Source organism: Schistocerca piceifrons, chromosome 2 (genome assembly GCF_021461385.2).
Source record: "Schistocerca piceifrons isolate TAMUIC-IGC-003096 chromosome 2, iqSchPice1.1, whole genome shotgun sequence".
Taxonomy (NCBI): domain Eukaryota; kingdom Metazoa; phylum Arthropoda; class Insecta; order Orthoptera; family Acrididae; genus Schistocerca; species Schistocerca piceifrons.
In genome coordinates, this window is record NC_060139.1 from 639,566,279 (window position 1) to 639,590,814 (window position 24,536).

At 46.2% G+C, this 24,536-nt stretch overlaps 1 protein-coding gene across 1 annotated transcript in view; it reads right to left on the bottom strand.

The window, feature by feature from the left end:
* The window catches only part of LOC124775684 (phenoloxidase 1-like), a 178,817-nt gene that overhangs the window by 49,420 nt on the left and 104,861 nt on the right, over nucleotides 1-24,536 (bottom strand). The window contains exons 5-6 of the mRNA XM_047250512.1: nucleotides 22,343-22,493; nucleotides 22,150-22,251 (exon numbers count right to left, since the gene is read on the bottom strand). Coding sequence (XP_047106468.1) covers nucleotides 22,150-22,251; nucleotides 22,343-22,493 — 253 coding nt within the window. The remainder of the gene's footprint in view (nucleotides 1-22,149; nucleotides 22,252-22,342; nucleotides 22,494-24,536) is intronic.

Below are 24,536 nucleotides of genomic sequence, written 5' to 3' on the forward strand. Positions count from 1 at the left end.
GAAGCATGCCATCTCGAAAGACTTAGAGGGAACAACAATCTAGGTAAGAAATCAGTTTAGCCTTGCAAGGAAGAAAGGGAAGCCTTTATCAAATACAACCTTTCGATCAAGCACGTGAAGATATCTTCCTGAAACGTGTTCTATGAGGAAATGGAAGACACAACTAGTTGCGCCATACTTCATGAAAGCATCACTAGAATACCAACTAACCCGGAGGTACTCTAAAGAAGCAGGATGGTGGGTATATAAGGTCAGCGAGAGAGAATTTAGATGTGCACCTGAAGACTCATTTCCCTAAGTGCACTCTGGCAGATAACACAGACCAGGAGCCAGAAACTAGAGGCACTGGTTCACAGGCGATGGAAAACTGGGAATATGACAAAAAAGCGTTGATTTCAAAAAAATCCTATGGCCGGTGGGAACTTTACACCATTCAAGTCACCACGCCGATGCGGTATCCACCAAGATCTACTGCAGCAAGCAGGAGAGGATTTAATTAGATTTCGATGTAGATTGTTTAGGGTCAGCCTAGCAGGAGAAATCATTCCTAATGTTTCGAGGACAGAGAGGATTGTTTTCTTTCTGAAGTCAGCAAAAAATGATCATACCAAGGTTAAGGATATAAGATCGACTAGTCTGTCCACCCTTCTTCTAAAAACATCAGAAAAACTGGTTAATATGCATGTTAGAAAGAAGTTAACTGAGGTTACTCTTCATATAAACCAACACGCTTATCAACCCGGTAAGTCATTTGAAACAACACTTCATCACCTGGTTGGGAAGTTGGAAGAAACCTCTACATTTCCAAGAAATAGCTGTCTGCGTCTTCCTAGATATCGAGACGTCTTTTACTAATTTGACCTACGAATCCATGGTTAGAGCTGCAGAGGTGCGTGGCACTGAAACCGCCATATGCAGGTGGAGAAAGACCCTGCTAATAAGGGAACCACCTCATCGCGGCCCCTCAGATTTTGTGGTAAGAGGGCCCAGTGGATAGCCCGTCAAGACCTGAACACAGATCAAGCATGAAAACTAGAAGAAAGTATACTCAACTGCGAAAAGAAAGCAAAATAGAAACAGTGAACGGTACAAGGACATTAAGCGCAATTTAGAACAGTCTTCCATTGCAAGGCTGTTGTGGTTTACTACTTGTCACTGTGTTAGACTGCCAAGCGGGCGAGCAGTATTCGAACCTCCTTCGTGTTTCTTTCTTTTTTTTGTGCTTTATTCAAATTTGTGTCTGTGTCGTGGTGTGACATCCGTTTGCGATAGCGAGGTGTAAGGAAGGGACCTATAATTGCAGTTGATTCTGCACAAATACTCTATTACAGCCGAAAGGGGGGTTTTCGAAAGGAAACCGAAAACGTTTGACGACAAAGCGACAAGTCAGTCGAATCCTCCACCGGGTAACACGTCTGGTGCGTCACACACAGCATAAATGACAGTACGTGTGTCATATGACAGGAATCTCCAATCGAAGCACCCGACTTGTACGGCGGGTGAGTGAGTTCGTCCTTCTTGCTCGATTTAGGTGTCCATATGAACGTGAATATAATCACTCCCAAGGAAATGATGAAAACGTAAGTTTATCACATAAGTTGCAACAAATGAACGCAAGAGTGTCTTTATTACACTGTTTCTCTGTGCTCTGTCAAAACATATGTTTTTAACGTTTTTGAGGTTGCGTTCCGTTTTGTCAGTTTGACTCTTGTATTCGTTTTTTATAACATAGTCCACACCCGTTTATTTGTTAGTGTCATTTCTGTGAGACGTCTATGTGGTATCTCGCCCGCTCTCACTATGCATCGCGTTTACTTGCGACAGTAACGTATTCTTACCACATGACTCATATTCTATAACCATTGTATAGTATGAGAACAGCCAAGATTGCAGAAAAATAACAAACATTTCAATGACCGGACGGACAGTTCATAGTGTTGTGAGGAAAAAAATAAATGGCACGAGGCCGTTTTGAACAAGTCACGACCGCTACACAGTCGAGCACCGTGACCACTTTGTTTTCTTTCATTTTGTACGTCATTGATCGTTGCATTTGTTCGCACCGGACGTCGCATGACAACCCTTCAAGTTCACCGTTGATACATTCCCTCAGTTTCTTTCATTTTTTATTATAGAGGGGAGCTAACCCTTTGACCGAACACGCTGGGCTACCGTACCAGCGTTAACCACGACGCCACTGCTGTTGAGATTGGCTCAATACTGCACTTGCTTAGTTTGGCCCGTTCACTGTTTCTGTTTTGCTTTTTATCACACCTTCCTCCTGGTTTTATGCTTGATCTGTGTTCAGTTTTTGAAGGGCTATCTACTGGGCCATGTTACCACTAAATCTGAGAGGGCTGCGATGGGATGTTTCCCTTGTAAGTAGAAGGAAGGTAGAATCCACCATGAGGAATGAGGAAATGGCGATCAACATCATCAGGGGGTGTCCACGAGGTTTCGTCCCCGCTACTGTGAAATCTAGTGGTGAATAAGGTCATTGAAGAATTAAATATTAGAGGCTACTTTTGCCAAGGATACGCAGACGATCTACTCACTATAATACTTGGTAATTTTGCTAGTATTGTTAGAGCAATGGTACAATGTGCCCTAGGCACTGTGGAAAACTGGTGAAGAAAATAGACTCTAATGTTCAGTCCTAAGAAAACTGTTGTAGTACTATTTACGAGAAAACGAATCCAGCTCACATACTGGAAACTCAAGCTCCTCAGTGGGGGTAGTGAAGTGTCTAGGGATGACTCAAGATGGTCCCCTCATATTAAAAATTTATATTCCAAAGCAAAAAGTACTCTTATAAGCACTAAAGGGCCTGTGGTAAAAACTGGGGTCTAAACCCCAGGATTTTGTACTGGATATACACCAATACATTAAGACCTGTGATAATTGATGGGGCTACAATATGGTGTAATAAAGTAGAACAGAGGGCGGCTGCTAATTGTAAAGAGCTTGGCAAGGTGCAGAGATTGGCCTGCTTAGCCGTAACATGTAGAATTAGCAGAACACGTATTGTTGGTATGGAGGCCTTTGAATTATATTCATGGCACGTTAAAAACTGGAAACAACAGCATTCGTTTAGGATATCCAGAATCTCACACCAATATAGTGAGTGTGGTGTATAGGAATAACCAGGTGAAAGCCGGCTGAACATACAATAACTTCTAGCTGCTTCAATCAATCTTCCAGAGTAACAGTTAGAAGGTGGGATCAGTGGAAGACCAAACCACGACACCGTTCAGGACACACAGTCTGGTTTACTGACGGTTTTAAAACAGATAAAGGCGCTGAGGCCTCAGTATTCTGGGTACAGCGTAGATTAGAGAGAACAGTCTCTTTAGGGAAGCTGACCACATTGTTCCAGGCGGAAATATCCACTGTCAAAGTGTGCACGAAGGAGAACTGAGTAGGTGCCACAAGGATCGTAGCTTCTGAGTTTATTCAGGCAGCCAAGCATCTTGAAATCGTTATCAGACCCTGCAACGAGATCGAAGAGCGTTGCAGAATGCTATGAAGCCCGTGGGAGACTAGGACGAAGTAACAGGACAAACCTGCTTGGGTCCCTGGTCACTCAGAAATCACCGCCAATGAACAAGCTGATAGACTGGCCAGGATAGGCGAATGACTCCCTTTATTGGACCGGAACCTTTCGTAACCATCACTTAAGCGACGGTAAAATCAAAACTACGTAGCTGCATCGGGAGATAGCAAGTAGAATATTAGACTACGATCCAGAAACGAAAACATGGTAAGCTAATAATGCTGAAGTCATGTCTCAAACGAAGTTCTGTAATGCTGAACTTGATCAGCAAACAGTTTCAACTGATGGTAGAACTCATGAATTACGTTTTATGCTCCATTGGATGGCTCAAATGGCTCTGAGCACTATGCGACTCAACTTCTGGGGTCATCAGTTGCCTAGAACTTAGAACTAATTAAACCTAACTAACCTAAGGACATCACACACATCCATGCCCGAGGCAGGACTCGCACCTGCGACCGTAGCGGTCGCTCGGCTCCAGACTGTAGCGCCTAGAACCGCACGACCACTCCGGCCGGCTGCTCCATTGCACAGATGGACATTGGTGAGTACAGTGTGAAAAATCCGAAAGCAGACACATTCCAAGAATCGTTAGAATCATCCAGGCAAGAGGAGAGAGCGTTATAGTGCATGGAATGTTTTCATGGCATTCTTTGAGTGATCTCATCATTCTGGACGGCACAACGGATCACCAAAAGAACGCATCTACCCTTTGGGAACATGTCCACGCCTACATGCAGTTTGTTTTTGCTCGGAACAATGGCGTCTACCAGCAGAACAATGCTACTTTTCCCACAGCTCACAGTGTATGTGCATAGTCTAAAGGGCACCAGGACGAGTTTACTGCACTGGGGATATTGAGTGTATGATTCAAAACCGCCAAGCTTGTCAGATGCAGCAGCCACCACCACCCAAAGCCAATACCTAGCCAGCCGCTGGACCGAGTACTTGTCAATTATGTGGATGCATCCCATGGTGCCATGTGGCGGTTTTTAATAGATATGTACTTTCATTTTGCATATATCATTGAAATGCAACAAGCCACAAATAAGAATACAATAAAGGCCTTGGTCACTGTTTTCTCTATTAAAGGAGCCCCATGATCACTTACTTGTAACTAAAAATGGACGACAGTGTGCATCTACTGGTTTTCAACGGTTTTACACCCGAAATAGAATGCAGCATATTACTGCATCCCCTTTTCACTCTGACTCTAACAGCATCACTGAACATGAGGACTTCAAGAAAAAACTACACGCAATGGGTATAGAGGAAGAAGCGCCTAGGTGTAGAATTTGTGGTGCGGAGAATGAAACTGCACCACATCTAATCTTCCAATACAGAGCTCTGGACGACGAAAGACACAGAATAATCGGGTCGGTACAGCCTGGAGAAATCATGTCTAATAAGGAACTAGTAAATTGTATCTTACTGCTTCTTAAGGCTATCAATTGACTTCAGTAGAAGCACACGAAGCGGAACCACACAACGAATTCAGTGTCGGCGTGGGCACCAATGGGTTACGATCACTGTTATTTTTCTCTCCTTGCATTAATCAAATCAAAATCAAGGGTGGTGACAGTAAATTTCAAACATTAAGTTTTTGCCCCAGTTCTGTTACCATAAATGCCATCTGTCCCATAGTCCGTAGCATCACGGCATAACATAACTGAGTCATTGTCTAGTACCTTCCGCCGCGGAAGTCGAACACGCGGCAGAACAAATGGACGTGGTCAGCCCATAGAGGGCTCCGCCTCCCCGCCGGCTATTCCGCGCAGCGGCTCTCGCGCAGCGAGGGCGCCACCGCTAAGCCACGTGCAAACAGCGGCCAATAGCCGCTCCCTCCAGTTTCTTATATAGGGACACGCTCTGCCCTAGTCCAGCCGATCTCCGGCGGTAATTCGGTTGAATACCGCCCTTCGATTGTGCTATTCCGGTACCAATCGAAGCGATAGGTGATGCAGGTTCCAGCCAGCCAGCCCGTCGGCGTGCAGCGGTCCAGCCAGCAGCAGTCCAGCCAGCAGTGGTCCCCGCCAGCAGCCAGCAGCGGTCCCCGCCAGCAGCCAGCAGCGGTCCCCGCCAGCAGCCAGCGGCGGTCCCCGCCAGCAGACAGCGGCCAGCAGCGGTCCCCGCCAGCGGTCGCAGCCACCAGCGGTCGCAGCCGTCCCTTTCTACTCTGTGTTTCTCGTCGCCCTGCCAGTCTCTCGTTTGCTTCTTTGTCTTGTCCTGTGTTTTTTTCCCCCTTCTCATAATGTCAACCCCCACCACCTCTTCTACAGCCACCACCACTGCCATCATATACACTTCCCCCTCCGCCGCTGCCACCACTATCACGTGGTGTGCCGCATCACTCCCCCCTCAGTCCATCCCCCCCTCCTCACTCTCCCGTCTCCCTCCCTATTTGTCGCCCCATCCCCGGCTCCTCCCTCCCACGCCTCCTCTGATCCCTTCCCTCCACTCCCTCCCTTTGCTCCTTCCGTTTCTCCGGCCCCCACTTGGGTGGTCGCCCGGAGGGCTACGACGCACGCTCCACTCTCCCCTTCGCCTTCATCGTCATCGTCTTCACCGTCGCCTTCGCCATCGCCCTCACCATCTCCGGCGCCACCTCCCGCACTGGGGCCTGCCACTCCCCGCCACATTCCAGTCGCTCCCATCCCCCACACCTCCTCCGCCGCCATCAAGCGCCCCAGTGGCACCCCTGCCTGCTCTACTCCCAAAAAGGCTCCGCCTCGTCCCCCTTCCCCCACCCATGATGCCATGGATGTCTCCCCACCTGTCTCTGCCCCCTCCTACAACCGCTACCTCCTCTCCTGTCCTGATCCCTCCCATCTTGAAGCCCAGAACCTCACCCCCTCAGCCCCCTCCTCCTCCTCCTCCTCCACCCCCTCCTCCTACCACTACCTCCTCTCCTGTCCTGATCCCTCCCTTCCTGAAGCCCGGAACCTCACCCTCTTCCTTTGGCAGAATTTTCCTGGTGCCCCCATCTCCCTCCTCACTCCTCGCCGTGATTCGGTGCTCATCTCCTCCCCCAGCCCTACCCTCCACACAGACCTCCTTTCCCACATCCCTGTCACCCGTTTTGGCCCTAATGCCTCCCTCACCCCTGCTCCTTACCCGCCTCTCTCCCGCCAGCCCCAATCCCCGCGTTGCCCGACGACCCTCACGGAGGAGGAGATGTTGGTGGAGCTTCAGGCACATCCCCATCTGGAGGTGCGTGCGGTTCGTCGCATCCACAACACTGCCGGCCCCACCCGCCTTATGCGGGTCTTTTCTGAGCACGCCCCCTCCATAGACCGTCTCCTGAAGGAGGGTGCCTCCCTTGTAACTAACGTTATATAGTTGACTCCTCCCGTTCCCTCCACTGCCAAAGGTGCTTGCAGTATAATGCACACCCGACATCTGAGTGCCGTGAGGCCCCCACCTGTCCGCACTGTAAGCAAGCCCACTTTTTTCGGCAGTGCCCCGATCTCCAGTCCCCCCCCCCCTCCTGTAATACCTGTAACCTCCCTCATCCTACATACTCCCAAAAATGTAAGGCCCGACCCCCTCCTACCACTCCTGAACTCACCATTCCTGTCCACCCTCTGGACGCCCCCACCCCTCCTGGCAATTCCCTTCGCCCGCCCCCTACCGCTGAGGACATCATTAGATTCCTCACCATCATCTGTCAGAATGTTCATCTTTTTCAGCGCCCACACACCCTCCAACAGATATCCCTCGCCACCCATTTCATTTTCCAACTAAAAATGTACGCCACCTACTCCAATAACCAGGCCCATTTCACCTTCTCCCGTCTTGACACCCTTGTTTAAATCCCTGTCATGGCGCGACAGCACCGTATCCTTTTCAACAACATCTGCTCCCTTCCCGCCAACAAGAACCTCTTCCTGCACACCCTTGCCACCCCCCGCGTGGATGCCTTCCGCCTCAATGAAACCTTCCTCCAACCCCACCACACCATCCACACTTCGCTCTAGCTCCTCCACCGCTCCGATAATCCCCTCCCGATTGCGCATGGTGGAGTTGCCATTGGTCACCACCGCCAGATCCCCATTCGGCTCCAACCTCTCCTTCCCAACCCAACCGAACACCTGATCCTTAGTCTCTTCTTCCGCAGCCTTACCGTTACCTGCGCCACTATCTATGTTCGCCCTAACGCCCCTATTCCCTTCGACTTCCTCTCCCACATTGACTGTACCTTCTACTCCTACGTGATGGCCACTGACCTCAACATCCATAGTCGTTCTGCTGCCCAGTTACGGCGGTGGCATCGGTTCCTCTCCTCCCTTCAAGGCGACCTCATCCCCATCCCCCAGCACACCCATCCCGAATCCAACTCCACTCCCGATGTTATCCTTTCCTCCCCCAACCTCCTTGGCAACACAACGGTGGATGTCCTGGAGCCTATTGGTAGCGACCATCTCCCTGTCCTCCTCACCATTTCAGACGGTCGTCGCCCCCGCCCCGACCCTCGCAATAACCCTGCCCCTAAGTATGTCCATGACTATTCCCATGCCAACTGGAATGCCTACCGGGATACCCTTTCCACCCAGGTCGATAGCCACCCCTTCACCTACCACCATGCTGATGATGTCACCCATGCCGCCTCCTTTCTCCAGCAGACCTTGTCTGAGGCCATGGAAGCCCATGTCCCTACTGTCGCCGTCCACTCCCACCGTCCTACCTTACCCCCACAGGCCGTCCTCCTCCTCCATGAATCCCGCCATCTCTACCATGCCTTCCTCCGCACACGTGACCCGGACACACTACGATGCCACCGGCAACTCCAGCGACACATTTGTAATTTGCTTGCGGCTAATAAATGCCGGGACTGGCAATAGACGTGCACCCGTTTAAATGCTACCCTGCGTATCAACTCGTCCAAGTTCGGGTCAGCCTTCCGTCGCCTTACCGGAACTAAACCCTCCCCCTTCTATCCTCTTCTCCATGATGATCACCCCTTCCCTGACACCCTTAGTAAGGCCAATCACTTTGCCTCCTACCTCTCTGATGTTTTCTCCATCCTCGATGATCCCCAGTTCGATTACTCCCTCTTCCCGGATGTCTGCAATCGAACTGACACCTCTGTCCCTCCCCTCGCGCCTGGTTTCCAGTACTTGGACAACATTGCACACACGGAACTCAATGCCCCTATCACTACACAGGATCTCATTGCTACACTCCGCACAAAACGCAACGCCGCTCCTGGTCACGATCGTGTCACCTACTGTCACCTTCGTGAAGCTCCTGTCTCTCTCCTCTCCACCCTGGCCAGGCTCTACAATGTAGTCCTGTCCACCGGTTACTACCCCGACCTGTGGAAAACCTCCCATATCCCGATGTTCCTTAAACCTGGCAAACCGCCGTCTGCCGTCTCCTCCTATCATCCCATCAGCCTTACCTTGGTCTTCAGCAAGGTCCTGGAATCTATCCTCACCCACCGCATCCACCAGCATCTCCGCCAGCACCACCTCCTTCCCATTACCCAGTGTGGCTTTCGGCTGTCCTTCTCTTCCAACGTTTTTCTCCTTCACCTCACTCATCTCCTTTCCAACCAGCTTAATTTCTGTCGCTCCGCAATCTTCCTGTCCCTGGACCTCGAACGAGCTTATGACCGCGTATGGCATTCCGGTCTCCTCTTCAAGCTCCAAACCTTCGCCCTTCCCATTAACTACGTCCGTCTGATCGGCTACTTTCTCTCCCACTGTCCTTCCTACGTCACCATCCATAACACCGACTCCTACACCTTTTTCCCCTCCGCCGGTGTGCCTCAAGGCTCCGTCCTCTCCCCCCTTCTGTACCTTTTGTATACAGTGGACATGCCGCCGCCGTCACCCCCCCCCCCCCCGTCCACCTTCTCCAGTTTGCCGATGACACCGCCCTCCTTGCCCTTCCCCCCACCCTGCAGTGCTCCCAACACCTTCTCCAATCCCATCTTGACTGGTTCACCGCTTGGTGCAACCAGTGGTTGCTCAAGGTCAATCCCTCCAAAACCCGGGCGATCATTGTAGGCAAAACCACCCCTTCCTTCCGCCTCCTTGATTTCTATCTCACCATCTATGGCCGTCCTATCGCCCTCACTCCCACCCTTAAGTACCTTGGCGTCACCCTCGACCATCGCCTCTCCTGGACTCCCCATCTCCGGACAATCCAAGCCAAGGCATGCTCCCGACTCCGTCTCCTCAAGCTCGTTTCTGGCTGTACGTGGGGTCTGGCCCCTCCACCATCCTCCACACCCATAAATCCCTCATCCGCCCTATCCTTTGTTACGCCCATCCAGCCTGGATCTCCGCCCCCCCCCTACCTTTTATAAATCCCTCCAAATCCTTGAACGCCATGCTCTCCACCTCACCTATCGCATCCGTCTCCCCTCCCCCACGCGGATCCTGTACGATCTCATCCCCTTCCCCCACCTCCTCCTTTTCCTTGAAAGGATACGGATCCTGTACACCTCCCGCAAACTCGATCCTCCTCATCCACTTGTGTCACCCTTCCTCTCCCACCCCCACCCACTGCCGCGCCTGTATTCCCACGGCCCACCCGGTCTCCATCTCTCCACCCTCCTTACCCTCTCCCTAGGTGGCTTCCGCCAGCTCCCTCTCCTTGATGACATCCTCCTCCCCTCCATCTACCCCTCCTATCAACTTTGATCCTCCCCCGCCACTTCCTGTGTCCTTTCCTTTAGGCACCCTCCCTCCCTTCCTTTTCCTTTTCCCCCGTCCCCTCCCTCCACCCCTCTTCCCCCAGGCTACCCCTCCCCCTTCCTCCCTTCCCCCTGTCTCCCCTGCGCATGGCATCTGCTCTCCCCTCTCCCTCTCCTACCCCCCCTCCTCCTCTCTTGGCGGGTCCCCGGACTCATACACAGTTCGTGAACATTCGCGCGCCAGAGATCAACGCCTCGTGTTCTGTGTGTGCCGTCGTTTTGTGCTTAAGTGGTTCAGTGTTATTTGTTTTGTGCACCTACGTTCACGTGTGACAATTTTCGTTTCTGTCTGTGTCCAAGTGTCTGAACAATTTAATCTTGGACTCTACGCCCGTGAACGGCACCTTGTATTTTAAAAAGTGTTTGTCTCCATTTATATTTCCACCATCTTTTTTCTCTAATTGTCTTCATTGTATCTTTGTGTTTCTCTGCGGCCAAAGAGCGGCGTAGTATGCTGCTGCAGGCCTGCCTGTATACAGGTTTCGAAATGACAATAAAGAAAACAAAAAAAAAAAAAACCTAGTCCAGCCAGTCTGGTACTCGCTCTGGATTTCGTTTCTATCTCGGCGGTACTGCGTTCCTGTCGTTGCTCGTTGTTGACATTTGCCTGGCTCTGGTTCCGAGTGGATTTACGTTTGGTATTTGGTGTTGTGGTTTCCACAAGCCTCCGTTGTTTATCTCTTCCTTGTTGTGTTGCTCATAGTCGGTCGTGGTCGGCTGTTGTCAGTTGTCGTTGGTCTGTCGTCCGACTCGTCCTGTGTTTACCTGGTGGTGCATGCTCCACCGCCGGCGGCTTCCCCACCTGGCGGCCCCGCTCTGCAGCCCAAGGCGTTCCCGCTGTTGGTTGTGGTCACAACACTTTGTCTCTGTGTATCTTTGTAAACATTTGGTCCGTATTACCTCTGGTAGGACCTTTATCTGTTCTATGCGTATTTGGAAACAACCCGTGAGAACCATCCTTTGCAAAAGTTCTGTATGAGTCAAGAATTAATTCACGTGAAACAATACAGAATCTGAGAAATCTCGGGTACCTCGGACGTCACGGAAATGTTGAAGAATCTGAGATGACGAGCTCTTGAAGTAAATTGATGTAGGGGGCTCTTGAAGATACGTGCAAATTATTCTGGTAAAGCCAATTTCTAGACTTTCAAGGAGCCCCGACGTACCGTTCAAGTAGAGCTTGTGAAGACAATATTGGACTATTTGCAGGTCGCTCAGTGGTATTCAAACAGTCATTCCTCCTGCACTCCTTACGCAGCTGGAACTGGAAGGAAATCCTCTTTGCAGCTACGGTGTTATTTAATTTTTAGTTCATTCTAGCAAAGCTGGATGGTCATCAACGGTAACTGTTCTTTCGGGAACAGATACTATTGTCATATATAATGTCAGTCGAGTTTATTAATGACGAAAGTAATATTCATACTGAATGATACCCACAAACTTCGTTTGGTAAAGTTTACACAATGCTGACAAACTGAAAGAACAGGCGAAGTACCGTAGAAGTACTATGTTTCAAAACATCAATGTACATTTGCTCTAGAAAAGACAGTATACACACAGAAACACAACGTTCAATACTTAGAAAGCAGCATATATAACTTTTATTGGCGCATGTCCGTGATCAGCAGCACGCCTTATACTGATTCATAAACACGTGCGGAGGACATTTCCCTAAAACACTCACATAACTGTATAATTATATGAAGGTTTGAGTAAACATACCAATTTTAGATATGATATACTTGTGAATCGAGGTGTGCTTAACATCTAGATACCTGCATTAAAAAGTACACTACTGGCCATTAAAATTGGTACACCAAGAAGAAATGCAGATGATAAACGGGTATTCATTGGACAAATATCTTATACTAGAACTGACATGTGATTACATTTTCACCCAATTTGGGTGCGTAGATCCTGAGAAATCAGTACCCACAACAACCACCTCTGACCGTAATAACGGCCTTGATACGCCTGGGCATTGAGTCAAACAGAGCTTGGATGGCGTGTACAGGTACAGATGCCCATGCAGCTTCAAAACGATACCACAGTTCATCAAGAGTAGTGACTGGCGTATTGTGACGAGCCAGTTGCCCGGCCACCATTGACCAGACGTATTCAGTTGGTGAGAGATCTGGAGAACGTGCTTGCCAGGGCAGCAGTCGAACATTTCCTGTATCCAGAAAGGCACCTAGAAGACCTGCAACATGCGGTCGTGCATTATCCTGCTGAAATGTAGGGTTTCGAAGGGATCGAATGAAGGGTAGAGCCTTGGGTCGTAACACATCTGAAATGTAACGTCCACTGTTCAAAGTGCCGTCATTGCGAACAAGGGGTGAACAAGACGTGTAACCAATGGCATCCCATACCATCACGCCGGATGATACGCCTGTATGGCGATGACAAATACACGCTTCCAATGTGCGTTCACCGTGATGTCGCCAAACATGAATGCGACCATCATGATGCTGTAAACAGAACCTGGATTCATTCGAAAAAATGACGTTTTGCCATTCGTGCGCCCAGGTTCGTCGTTGAGTACATCATCACAGGCGCTCCTGTCTGTGATGCAGCATCAAGGGTAACCGCAGCCTTGGTCTCCGAGCTGATAGTCCATGCTGCTGCAAAAGTCGTCGAACTGTTTGTGCAGATGGTTGTTGTCTTGCAAACGTCCCCATCTGTTGACTCAGGGATCGAGACGTGGCTGCACGATCCGTTACAGCCATGCGGGTAAGATGCCTGTCATCTCGACCGCTAGTGATACGAGGCCGCTGGGATCCAGCAGGGCGTTCCGTATTATCCTCCTGAACCCACCGATTCCATATTCTGTTAACAGTCATTGGATCTCGACCAATGCGAGCAGCAATGTCGCGATACGATAAACCGCAATCGCGATAGGCTACAATCCGACCTTTATCAAAGTCGGAAACGTGATGGTACGCATTTCTCCTCCTTACACGAGGCATCACAACAACGTTTCACCAGGCAACGCCGGTCAACTGATGTTTGTGTATGAGAAATCGATTGGAAACTTAGCTCATGTCAGCACGTTGCAGGTGTCGCCACCGGCGCCAACCTTGTGTGAATGCTCTGAAAGGTAATCATTTGCATATCACAGCATCTTCTTCCTGTCGGTTAAATTTCGCGTCTGTAGCACATCATCTTCGTGGTGTAGCAATTTTAATGGCCAGTAGTGTACATAATATCCTAAATTAATATGTTCATTAAAATCTTCATATAATTAAATAATTAAATGACTTATTGGCCTGTGCTAAGAAAGCAGTATACAGTGTACCCCAGGAAGTGTGGTCGATATTCAGGAAAATGACAGAAACGATCGTTCGAAGCAAAAAAAGTCTAGTAAACATGGGCTCTAAAATGCATGGATTCCGTTCACAGAAGTTTCAGTGATGTTTCCTTCGTGGGAGGACTGGTACGGGGTGCACTCAGTCTAGCGAGGTCAATTAAGGAGCTACTCGGCCGATCTGTTGCGGTTCCAAGGACAAGAAACCCGACTCCAACCGGGAGAGCGTGTGCAGACCACATGGCCGTCCACACCACATCCAGTGACCCCATTGTCAGAGGATGACACGGTGGTCGCTCGGGCTTGATTGACTCGTTCAGAGCCAGAACGGGGAACTTTACCCTTTTTCACCTTGAAACTTGCAGCAGAAAAAATTTGTTTCACAGTATCGTAGATGGAGAAGGGCTCATGGCTCTTACGGTATGCATAGTAGGGCCCACGTATACTAGACATTTTTGCTTCGAATTATGGTTGTTGTCATATCCCTTATATTGCCAATTCTCCCGGGACGTCACGTACATCAAGCTGTCGATGATGAGCGTGCACCCGATGGATATCTTCTGTGCACTTTTGTATAAGGAACCACGGTCTCCGCCCGCCCAGCACAGAGTTACGGCATTTCGTTCGGTTTCTTGCCAGCATTGTAGGTGTATTGCCCAGAAAATTGCGAACAGCAGTTTAAGTCTCGGCGGTAGGCCTAAACGCTGTGTTTCTTGCTTCCATTCGCTCTCGATGCCTGCTGTTGACGCAGCTGTATGGACAGGTATACTGACTGAGTTTGCTGACATGCACTTCGTGTATGGATGGGGTCGCTAAATGCAATGGAAAGAGCGGCACAACGACGCACTGTGCTGGACGGTTCCCGCAGCGACGGCAGCCACGTCACAGTACAGTGTTTCGTCTGAGGGTCGTTACATTATTCTTTGTTGTGCGTTGTGTGCTGTACCTGTTGATTATTGACTCATGTTACAGTAGTGTTTTTTCTGACTTCTTAGTCTTTACTGTAAAGTTTGCTTTGTCTTCGTTTCACTGCAAAAGTTCTATGAGGACTTGATTTTTTTCTTTCCAGGCCAAATATCTGAAAACGAAGCATGGCTTGGGTTTTACAATACGTATACAAAAAAAATTAGCAAATCCTTGGCCTGAATATAAACATGAATTGATGAAACAATTTTCATTTAATAACCTTTTTTAGCAGTGAGAAAGTCAGCGCTGCTGTAGGAGAAAAATGGAGTTGTTTCTTTATTTTCTTTGAAATTAAGAAAGGAAAAAATCATGCATAAAGTAAAACGTTCTATGTATCGCTTCCTAAACATTGTTTAATGTGTCTGCATGCACACTCGAAACCAAAAAAGACAGAAACGCCGCATCGTCAAGAAATCATCCGAATGAGTCGGAAATCGGTAAATACGATGTCCTTTTACAGACAAACAAATGATTACGATTTCAGAAAAACTGGATGATTTATTCACGAGAAAAAGCTTTACAAACTGAGCAAGTCAATAACATGCTACAGTTTCATTTATTGACGTAGAATTGTCTTCAGCGATGAGCCCCTCTTCAAAATGACCCGATGACCAGTGAAGACGTGTCCGGAAACATGGCTCACAGCGGTGGGATGCCAGCTTGACTGTAGCCAACCAGATGACTCGACATACAGGAGTGATAGTCTGGGGTAACGTTTCATTTCATGGCAGGACCCTTTGGTTGTCTCCCGCGGCGTCCTTACAGCCAAGCGGTACCTCGACGATATTCTGTGCCCCGTTTTGTTGCCCTTAATGACGCGCCACCCTGTTCTTCAACGACACAATGCCTCCCGCACAGGCCGGAGTGGCCGAGCGGTTCTAGGCGCTACAGTCTGGAACGGCGCGTCCGTTACGGTCGCAGGTTCGAATCCTGCTTCGGGCATGGATGTGTGTGATGTCCTTAGGTTAGTTAGGTGTAAGTAGTTCTAAGTTCTAGGGGACTGATGACCTCAGAAGTTAAGTCCCATAGTGCTCAGAGCCAAGCCAACCTCCCGCACACGGTGAGAGCTTCTACTGCTTGTCTTCATGCTTACCAAAGGCTGTCTTGGCCAGCAACGTCCTCAGATCTCTGCCGAACTGAGAACGTTTGGAGCATTATGGGTAGGGCCTTCCAACCATCCCTGACATTTTGACGATCTTACGCGCCAGTTGGACAGAATTTCTTACGATATCCCTCAGGAGCACAGCCAACAACTCTGTCAATCAATGCCAAGCCGAATAACTGTCTGCTTAAGGTCCAGAGGCAAATCAATACGTTATTGACTTTCTCAGTTTGTGAAGCTCTTTCTCTTGAATAAATCGTCCAGTTTTTCTCAAATTTTAATCATTTGTTTGTCTGTACATGCACATTACATCTATCGATTTCCATCCCATTCGGATATTCCTTCGTGGTGCGTCGTTTCTTTTCGTTTTTCCCCTTAGAGTGCTACAGGCGAATGTTGGAAATTAGGTGGAATTATAAAGTAAGGAACGAGGAGGTTCTGCGCAGAATCGGAGAGGAACGGAATTTGTGGAAAACGCTGACAAGGAGAATTGACAGGACGATAGGACATACGTTAAGACATCAGGGAATGACTTTCATGGTACTAGAGTGAGCGGTAGAGGGCAAAAACTGTAGAGGACGACAGAGACTGGAATACATCCAGCAAATAATTGAGGACGTAGGTTGCAAGTTCTACTCTGAGATGAAGAGGCTGGCACAGGAGAAGAATTCTTGGCGGGCCGCACCAAACCAGTCAGAAGACTGATGACCCAAAAAAAAAGGAGGGCACATATTTTCTAAGAAAAATAATGCCGATATTTTGAAACGTTTAACGTACACTTTTCTTTCAGTTTTTTTTATTTTTTTTCGATTCGCAGCAGCTTACCATGCAAACTTGGTCAATTTATGGATTTTGCTTTGGTCATTAGCAAACTTTATCAATAATAGTTCCTTAATTCTGACACCATATTACGACTTTTTATATCACAGAAGGTATCTCATAACCTCATCTTCATCGTTCGGCACTGGACTAAGCGAAGTGATGTAGCGTTGACGTTTGGTCCAGTTTTCTGATGACGTCGCCCACCACTCGCCCACTGACGTCCAGTGTCAAGCGTACTGAAGATTCGCTCCTACACCGCTGATGTGTGCCCTCAGATGCTAGCTCAATCATTGACACTGCCGGCGTATTCACTGAGCAGCGTCAAGTACGTAGCACTTTCAGTGTGGAGCCCTGTCACAATAAATACACTTTGTTTCTAGTCGATGAGCATAAAACCTGTCATTGGTAAGAAGGCTGCTCATCGCTGCCTCTCACGTAAAATAACGCGCGACGATGCCGGTCGAGGAATGGAAACTCCACTGTCAAACGACTGGGTGACATCGCACAAACCCTTCCAAGTCACTGATGCTGATTTTGCAGTGCTGTTGTACGCCAAAGACGTAGTAAGTACCACAAATAAGCGCCATATTTTACTGTTCACCTGTGCTGTGACTAGAGCCATTCGCCTAGAGCAAATACGCAATGCAACAACGAATCGGTTTTCCTTGGCACAACCAAGTTTTATTAGCAGACACGGTGTTCTACACACCATTTAGTGGCAATGTCTAAACATTCCAAGCAGCCAACAAAAAGGTAATGGAATTGTGCACGGCCAGCTCTGCTGATAAGGTCCACCAAATCGATAGCTTAGCAATAATTTTTGTGTTCGTGAACTACGATCAAAGAAACAAATTCTCTTCTTCCTGATCACTGTCTTCATTCACGACGATCTCACACCTTGTAAATATAAATACACTATTGCCCAATAAAACTACGACAGCATGCTAATAAATAAAGAAATTTATGTTATTGCGCCTATACATTGTAGCAGGAAGAGAACATGATGAAATTTGTAGGTGTTCGGTGGTATACAGGGTACGAAATTTTGTACAGACAGCTGACACCTCTGGTAGCAACAGAGCTTTTATCCCGGCTGGGCATAATGTCGAAGAGAGCCTGTATGTTACATACAGTTACGTCAATCCACGTTGCTTCCGTTCTACGACAGGCTTCAGTAGTCGTAGTGCCCAGAGAGTTGTGGCGTGCCAGTCTGTAATTCGTCCCACAACCGAATGTTTCAGTCAGTGAGAGATGCTGGGAACATGATCAACGTATTGGCCAAGCCAGTCATCGAACGCCCTCTGTACAGTTGTTGTTTAGAACAGCATGCACATCATGCGGTCGTACGTAATCGTGTTAAAAGATAACATGAGAGAGACCTCGAAGATAGTGTACACCCACTGACCTTAACACGTCAGAAATGTAACTACTGGTGTTCAAACTACCGGTCAGCCGGCCGGGGTGGCCGAGCGGTTAAAGGCGCTACAGTCTGGAACCGCACGACCGCTACGGTCGCAGGTTCGAATCCTGCCTCGGGCATGGATGTGTGTGATGTCCTTAGGTTAGTTAGGTTTAAGTAGTTCTAAGTTCTAGGGGACTTATGACCACAGCAGTTGAGTCCCATAGTGCTCAGAGCCATTTGAACCATTTTTGAACTACCGGTCATGTGAACCAGCAGTGTATACCCAATGACAGGTCATATCATGACACCAGGTGCTGGGCGCGTATAACGATGACAAATGCAACCTGGCTACATTCGTCCAACTCGGAACCATGACACGCGTATACTCTCATGGTGACTCTATTCGAAGGAGTCCGCAGTAATAGTCGTTGCGCATTCAGTGCTCCACACGTCGTCGCACCCTCTGTGTTGATACTTGTCTTGCTGCAGGCAGGCTCATTTCCTGACTCAAGGTACTTGACGAGGCTGTACGATCCTGCACGGACGTGTGAGGCTACTGAGTCTGGCTCTCTTGAAGCCATCGATTCTGTGGAGAATACTGCAGTTATTACGGTAAGAAGGCTGCTCATCGCTGCCTCTCACGTAAAATAACGCGCGACGATGCCGGTCGAGGAATGGAAACTCCACTGTCAAACGACTGGGTGACATCGCACAAACCCTTCCAAGTCACTGATGCTGATTTTGCAGTGCTGTTGTACGCCAAAGACGTAGTAAGTACCACAAATAAGCGCCATATTTTACTGTTCACCTGTGCTGTGACTAGAGCCGTTCGCCTAGAGCAAATACGCAATGCAACAACGAATCGGTTTTCCTTGGCACAACCAAGTTTTATTAACAGACACGGTGTTCTACACACCATTTATAGTGGCAATGTCTAAACATTCCAAGCAGCCAACAAAAAGGTAATGGAATTGTGCACGGCCAGCTCTGCTGATAAGGCCCACCAATATCTCGCACAGCAAGGCATAACGTGGAAGTTTATAGCTCCGCGTATAGGCAGGTGAGATGGAAGCAGGGAGAGACTGGGTTCAACTAAAAGCTATCCGGACGCTCGGCAGCACGGGTGAGAAACAGCTACAGGCTGTGCCCACAACTCGAAGCCAACAACCCAATATGAAGACGAAGTGCTGCCCTCACCCCACCATCACCATATTTCCTCGTTAGGAACAGACTCATGACATTACCAAGAGGACCACATCCACCAGTTCTAACAGATCTGACGAGCGAATTTAGACTCTGTTAGAAAACAGCTTAGGATTTCTGGTAGTACCGGAGCGAAGAGTATACTATGCTGTTCCACTATTTCCACCAAGTCAAACGCGCAAATGGAACGTCGACGACGACCCAAGTCGGTAATATGAAAATGTAAAATTAAACAGAAATGACACAAGCGGAAAACCATCCAGCAAACAATTAAGGCGTTTCAAATTTTATAGGCTTGAATGTCAGTATCAATATAGCCAGCAAAATAGCAAACTGCAAATCTGTTAGTCAAATGCTTAAAAAATAAGAAACGCTATACGGTAAGAAATCAGATTTAACTAGTGTAGGTCTGCAGAGAAATTTCATTAGTTAGAAATACGATACTCGTAAGTCAGCGCTTAAAAATTCTATGCAGATTCAAGAATAGTGGGAGATATAGCCGTAGATGGTGAAGATGTTAAAGACAGCTGAATTCGTAGCGAGTTCTCGGAATGTTACCACCAACATTTCATCACTTCCGTACTTCACGGGATAACGTAGCAGTATCCGATAAAATTCTCGACACACTATTTCAACGTTTGCGTCTGAAAGAAGATAGCTTAAATGAGACAGAACCGTCAGACTTTTCCCAAAATGCTTTCATTTCAGAACAATATAAACACTTTGTCAAAGCAAGTCAGCAGGAAAAGTCTACAGTTCAATGTCTCAAATGCGATAAATACAGGCATGCAAAGAAACATTGCAGAAATAAATACTGAGACAAATATTCAGCATATTGTAGAGACAATTATTCACTCCATGGCAAAATGACCATTTTGTTTGCAGTTGTTGCGTGAACCCAAGTCAGTGACGTCGTCCTTCTACAATAAGCAGTTGTCACAGCCGGTAGAAGACGCCTAATTAGGCCTGTCCAGCTGGTCACATCCATAGAGGTAGACCACGTTGTGGAGGTTGTGGGGGAATGTTATACGGCGTCTCTGATGTGTATCTGTATGTCTGCTTTTGTCCCTAAAAGCACTATGTAACTTCCATGACCTGTAAGTTCTCCGTAATTACTGTAGAGTTACATTAAATTACTTTCTAATTGCCCCACAGATTCCACAGTCGCATTTCGACTAGTGCTTTTCGTTTGAAACCTTTCGATTCTTTGCTGTCGGGCTATTCGTTAGTGTCATTTCGGTCTAATGTTAAATCTGGACATTCCGGAAAAATGACGCTTTTGATTGCAGTTGTTACATGAATAATTGACTCTTCAATATGCTAAATATTTGGCTCATGATTTATTCCTTTCTTTGGAGGCCCGTTTTTTCCTCGTTTGAAACACTGAACTGTAAACTTTTCCTGCTGACTTATTTTGACAAGGTGTTTATATTCTTACGAGATGAAAACATTTTGGGATATGTTACGTTGTTCTGTCTCGTTTATTTCCAGACGCAAATGTTCAGATAATGTGTCGAGAATTTTGTCGGAAGCTGCTACATTATCCCACGCAATACGGAAGTGATGAAGTTTTGGCAGTAACATTCCAAGAATCCGCGACATAATCCAACTCTTTTTCATAACTTCACCTTCTGTCGCTAAATTTTTCGCGTATTCTTGAATATGCATAGAGATCTGCAAAACTTCACTCGTTAAATCTGATTTCTTGCTATTTAGCGTTTCTAATTTTTTAAGCACTTGAGCAACAGATTTGCAGTTGGCTATTTTCCTGGCTGTATTGCTGCTTACACTCGAACCTATAAAATTTGGGCCTCATGATCTTTCTCAATCCAAGACTTTATATTTTATTCAGTTTGTCCTCCTGTCAGGTAAACTTCCTGTCCGGTTGCTAATGAATACAACTTTTCGACTTTAATGCGAAGCCCAGTCCAGATCACCAAGAGAAGTAATTGCCTTTTCCGTAATGATCCTCTAGCAAAAGTTCCAGTTGTCACTTAATAAAAACCACTGATAATAGACAAATTTACAATCTGTGAAAGCACGTAACTGACTTTTCAGACTGTCTTTTGACTGACGATCAACAAAATGATTTTGCGACTTTCACTCACTGCAACTAACTTGCCGGTTGACGCTACTTCCTACTATTTGCTGATATGCAACACCCCTCTGACTTGGTGTACTCCTTTATAACACCTGACGAATAGTTACGTAACAAGTTTTCTACTTGCGTGTATCTGAACCCACGACCTCTTGATAAATTTTTGTTTTAAAGGTAAGTAACTATTTTGCTATTCTTACAGGAGTACACTTCAGGGTCACTTAAAATACGCTTGCACAAGAAAGAACAGACAACTGACTTAGCAAAGAGTAATTGTTACATAAAGCATTATTAGAAAATACATGGAACGTATACAACAGCACCTTGCGTAACATATAATAACAAGACACAGAAAAATAGTTAACTCTCAATAAAACATCGTTGAGGAAATGTTCACCGATAAAGAAAAGGGTAAGTTGGTATTCATACCACGAATCCCAATTATTTCAACTACCGGTAACTTATAATACAGCTTTGAAAGACTCCAGTAAAATTGGTGTACAGCATGACTCGCAATAAAGCACAACAGCAGGATACATTGCAATACGACAGAATGAATTTAAAAGAATCGTATTTCTCGCACAGACAAATGTACGTAGCGTGTTCGTGTTTGGATAACCACAAAACGTATTCGTCTTTGCAACCGAAGTATAGTTTATATGAATATAGATCATTTTGAGGGTTTCGTGGGCATTTGTTGACGTATTACCTATTGACATTTGTCTCGGGGTCTTCCGCGTTTATTGATTTTTCTGACTTGGGCCAAGCTAGCTATTCGTGCTAGCGAAACTTCAGAAAAATCATTAAACAGACGTGTCTCGATACCGAGACAAAAATTGCCAATACTTCTATAAGTTGGATGCTATACAAATGCAATTATTAATTTCACATATTCTTCCATTTTAGAAAGCAAAAAGAAGAGAAGACAAACGAAGCAGGTCTTTCTCAGCTGACCCAGTCAATTGTTACAAGTTACACATGAAAGATGTTACTCACGTTTACAGCTGCCCGCTGATGAATAGCTTCATAGATTCTTTCTTGATATCGTTGCAAGTCTTGAACGTCAATCATGAGTCCATCCGTTTCTCGATTGATATCCTGATGTTTTACAGATCTTCCATAAGTAATTATGATTCTAATCACATTCAAGTTAATAATATGCAAGCTGTATATGAAATAAATTTCTTACTTGAAGTTTAGCATTTTTCAGACGTGAAGGCCAGACTCTACTCGCAAGTATGTTATCAAGTTTAGGAAAATAAGCTTCTTCAATAGGTTTATCCCAGTGAAGTAGTCTTTCTACTCTTCCCATGTTGTTGCTCAGTCGTTCAAAATCATATCTGCAAAGTAAAAATATCAGCGAAATACGTCTTCAGTCATAACAAATTAGATATAAGTTACTTCAAGTTGAGTTATGACCTACTGTACTTCTACCTCCTTAAAGCATTTAATTATATCATGTGAGTAAAAGATTGTTATTTTTACTATCCACATCTATCTCTACACACTGACGGATTAGGCTTCAGCTTAGGGTACCAGTATTTGGAAGGAGCCAAATGTATAGTGACAATGCAGAATGTTTCAACATATTGAGATTTTTCGTCTATTCACTTTTTTGCAATTTTGATTCTTCACCATTGCATTACCCTTGCCGCAATGTATGTTGCAGCCATTTGCAGCCCCCTTGGCTGTGATGCTTCCTATTCAAATATTCCGGGGTTCCTGTGCGGGCTATCCCTATGACGATTACTAAATTTTGTTCCGCTCTCCAATGAAAACAATACACTTAAGATAACTCCATCTTTAAAACATAAGGAAGGGAAAATACATTTTCTGAATCCACCATTCCCTCTCCCTTCACCTTATAACTACCCTGCCATGTATTCTTCTTCTGTCGACAAAAGTGAAATTTATGCAGTCGAGGTAGTTATTTCTCTGCAATGTAACATCCGAACATTTCATTAACAATTTAGAAGTAATATTAACAATTTTTTGCGTTGTAAGGCACGTAACAAAATAAGTTCAAGAACATGCTGGTACATAAAGCAGAAGAGCGTAAACAGAACTTATGAGATTTAAAAATTCAGCTGTTGTACTGAGGCTAAATAACATCTTACACAACAAAGCACAAATTCATAATACAGTGCAGTCTAATTTTTATTATTTGTAATCTAAGTTGGCTCTTTGTAGTATTTTTACGGAATTTGATGTGAGTGAAAAATTGAAAGTATCAATGTTTATTCAATGTTGTTATATATACATACATTATTAATTTTTAAAGGTTGTTAGTTCTCGTTACAGAAATGTCTTGTGTTTACTTTAAGTGTTGTTGTTCATGCCGTGTGGTTTTAAGGTATTCTTCCAGCATCGTAGTACTTTCGTGGTGCTTCAAATAAATGTTTCGTTTTAAAACTGCATTTTATATTTTATGAAACTGGTACCAGACTTGCGCGGTTACTAAAGTTTTCATGAAGTGTGACAGTTGAACCCGATAGCTCGACGTTATCGACGTACACAGTTGTCGACGAAAACGACAATTTGTAAAACTCACTGGCGAACATAATCGGGGAACCGGGTGAATCACAGTGAGATCTCTTTTAAAGTGCGACGAAATCTGACGTCGTAAATGGTAAGCTGATCAAGGCAAAAGAAAGTGAGCAAAATTACTAAACAGATCTTGCGAAATGGACCACGGCAAGGATACGGCTAATTCTACTTTACTTTGTGTTGGAGAATGCAAGACTGCGGGGCAGATTTGGGATAAGCTGCATTAGATACAAATTCCTTGAAATTGTGTGGGAAGCAGCTGGTGGTATATATGGCCATCTAGCCAAATTTGATGGAAGTACGAGCTCAACTTACTTTGTTAGCCAAGTCGACCAGCTGGGCTGAACTTTGTGTACCGTTTTTGAAAACTTTCCCCAATGACTTCGATTACATTTATGTTACATGGCACGATATACCTGCTGTAGAGAAAACGTGGCGTAAGATACAAAAACGGTGTTTAAATTATGAGCTGGGAATAACAGATCATTGATGAAGTGTTGGTATAGGTGTCGAAAATGAAGATCAACAAACAGTGACAAAGGCGCAATCTAATTTAATCTGAAGAATATATATCAAAAACACCTCATTATAAAAAGAATAAAGAAAGGAGGTCACTTAAGGAAAAGTATGAAACAGGTCATTTGTTTTAAATGCAAGAAAAAGGGATGTCGATGAAATGAGTGTACTGGCTTAGACAAAAAGAAAAAGACTGTCATCTTGCCAACTAGTGCACATCAGTGAGAAGTTCAAGAAACTGCAGCCACACAGACACTTCAAAAATTAAGGAGATGTTTTAATGATGAGACGCAACAATTTTTCTGTGAATGTACACAAAC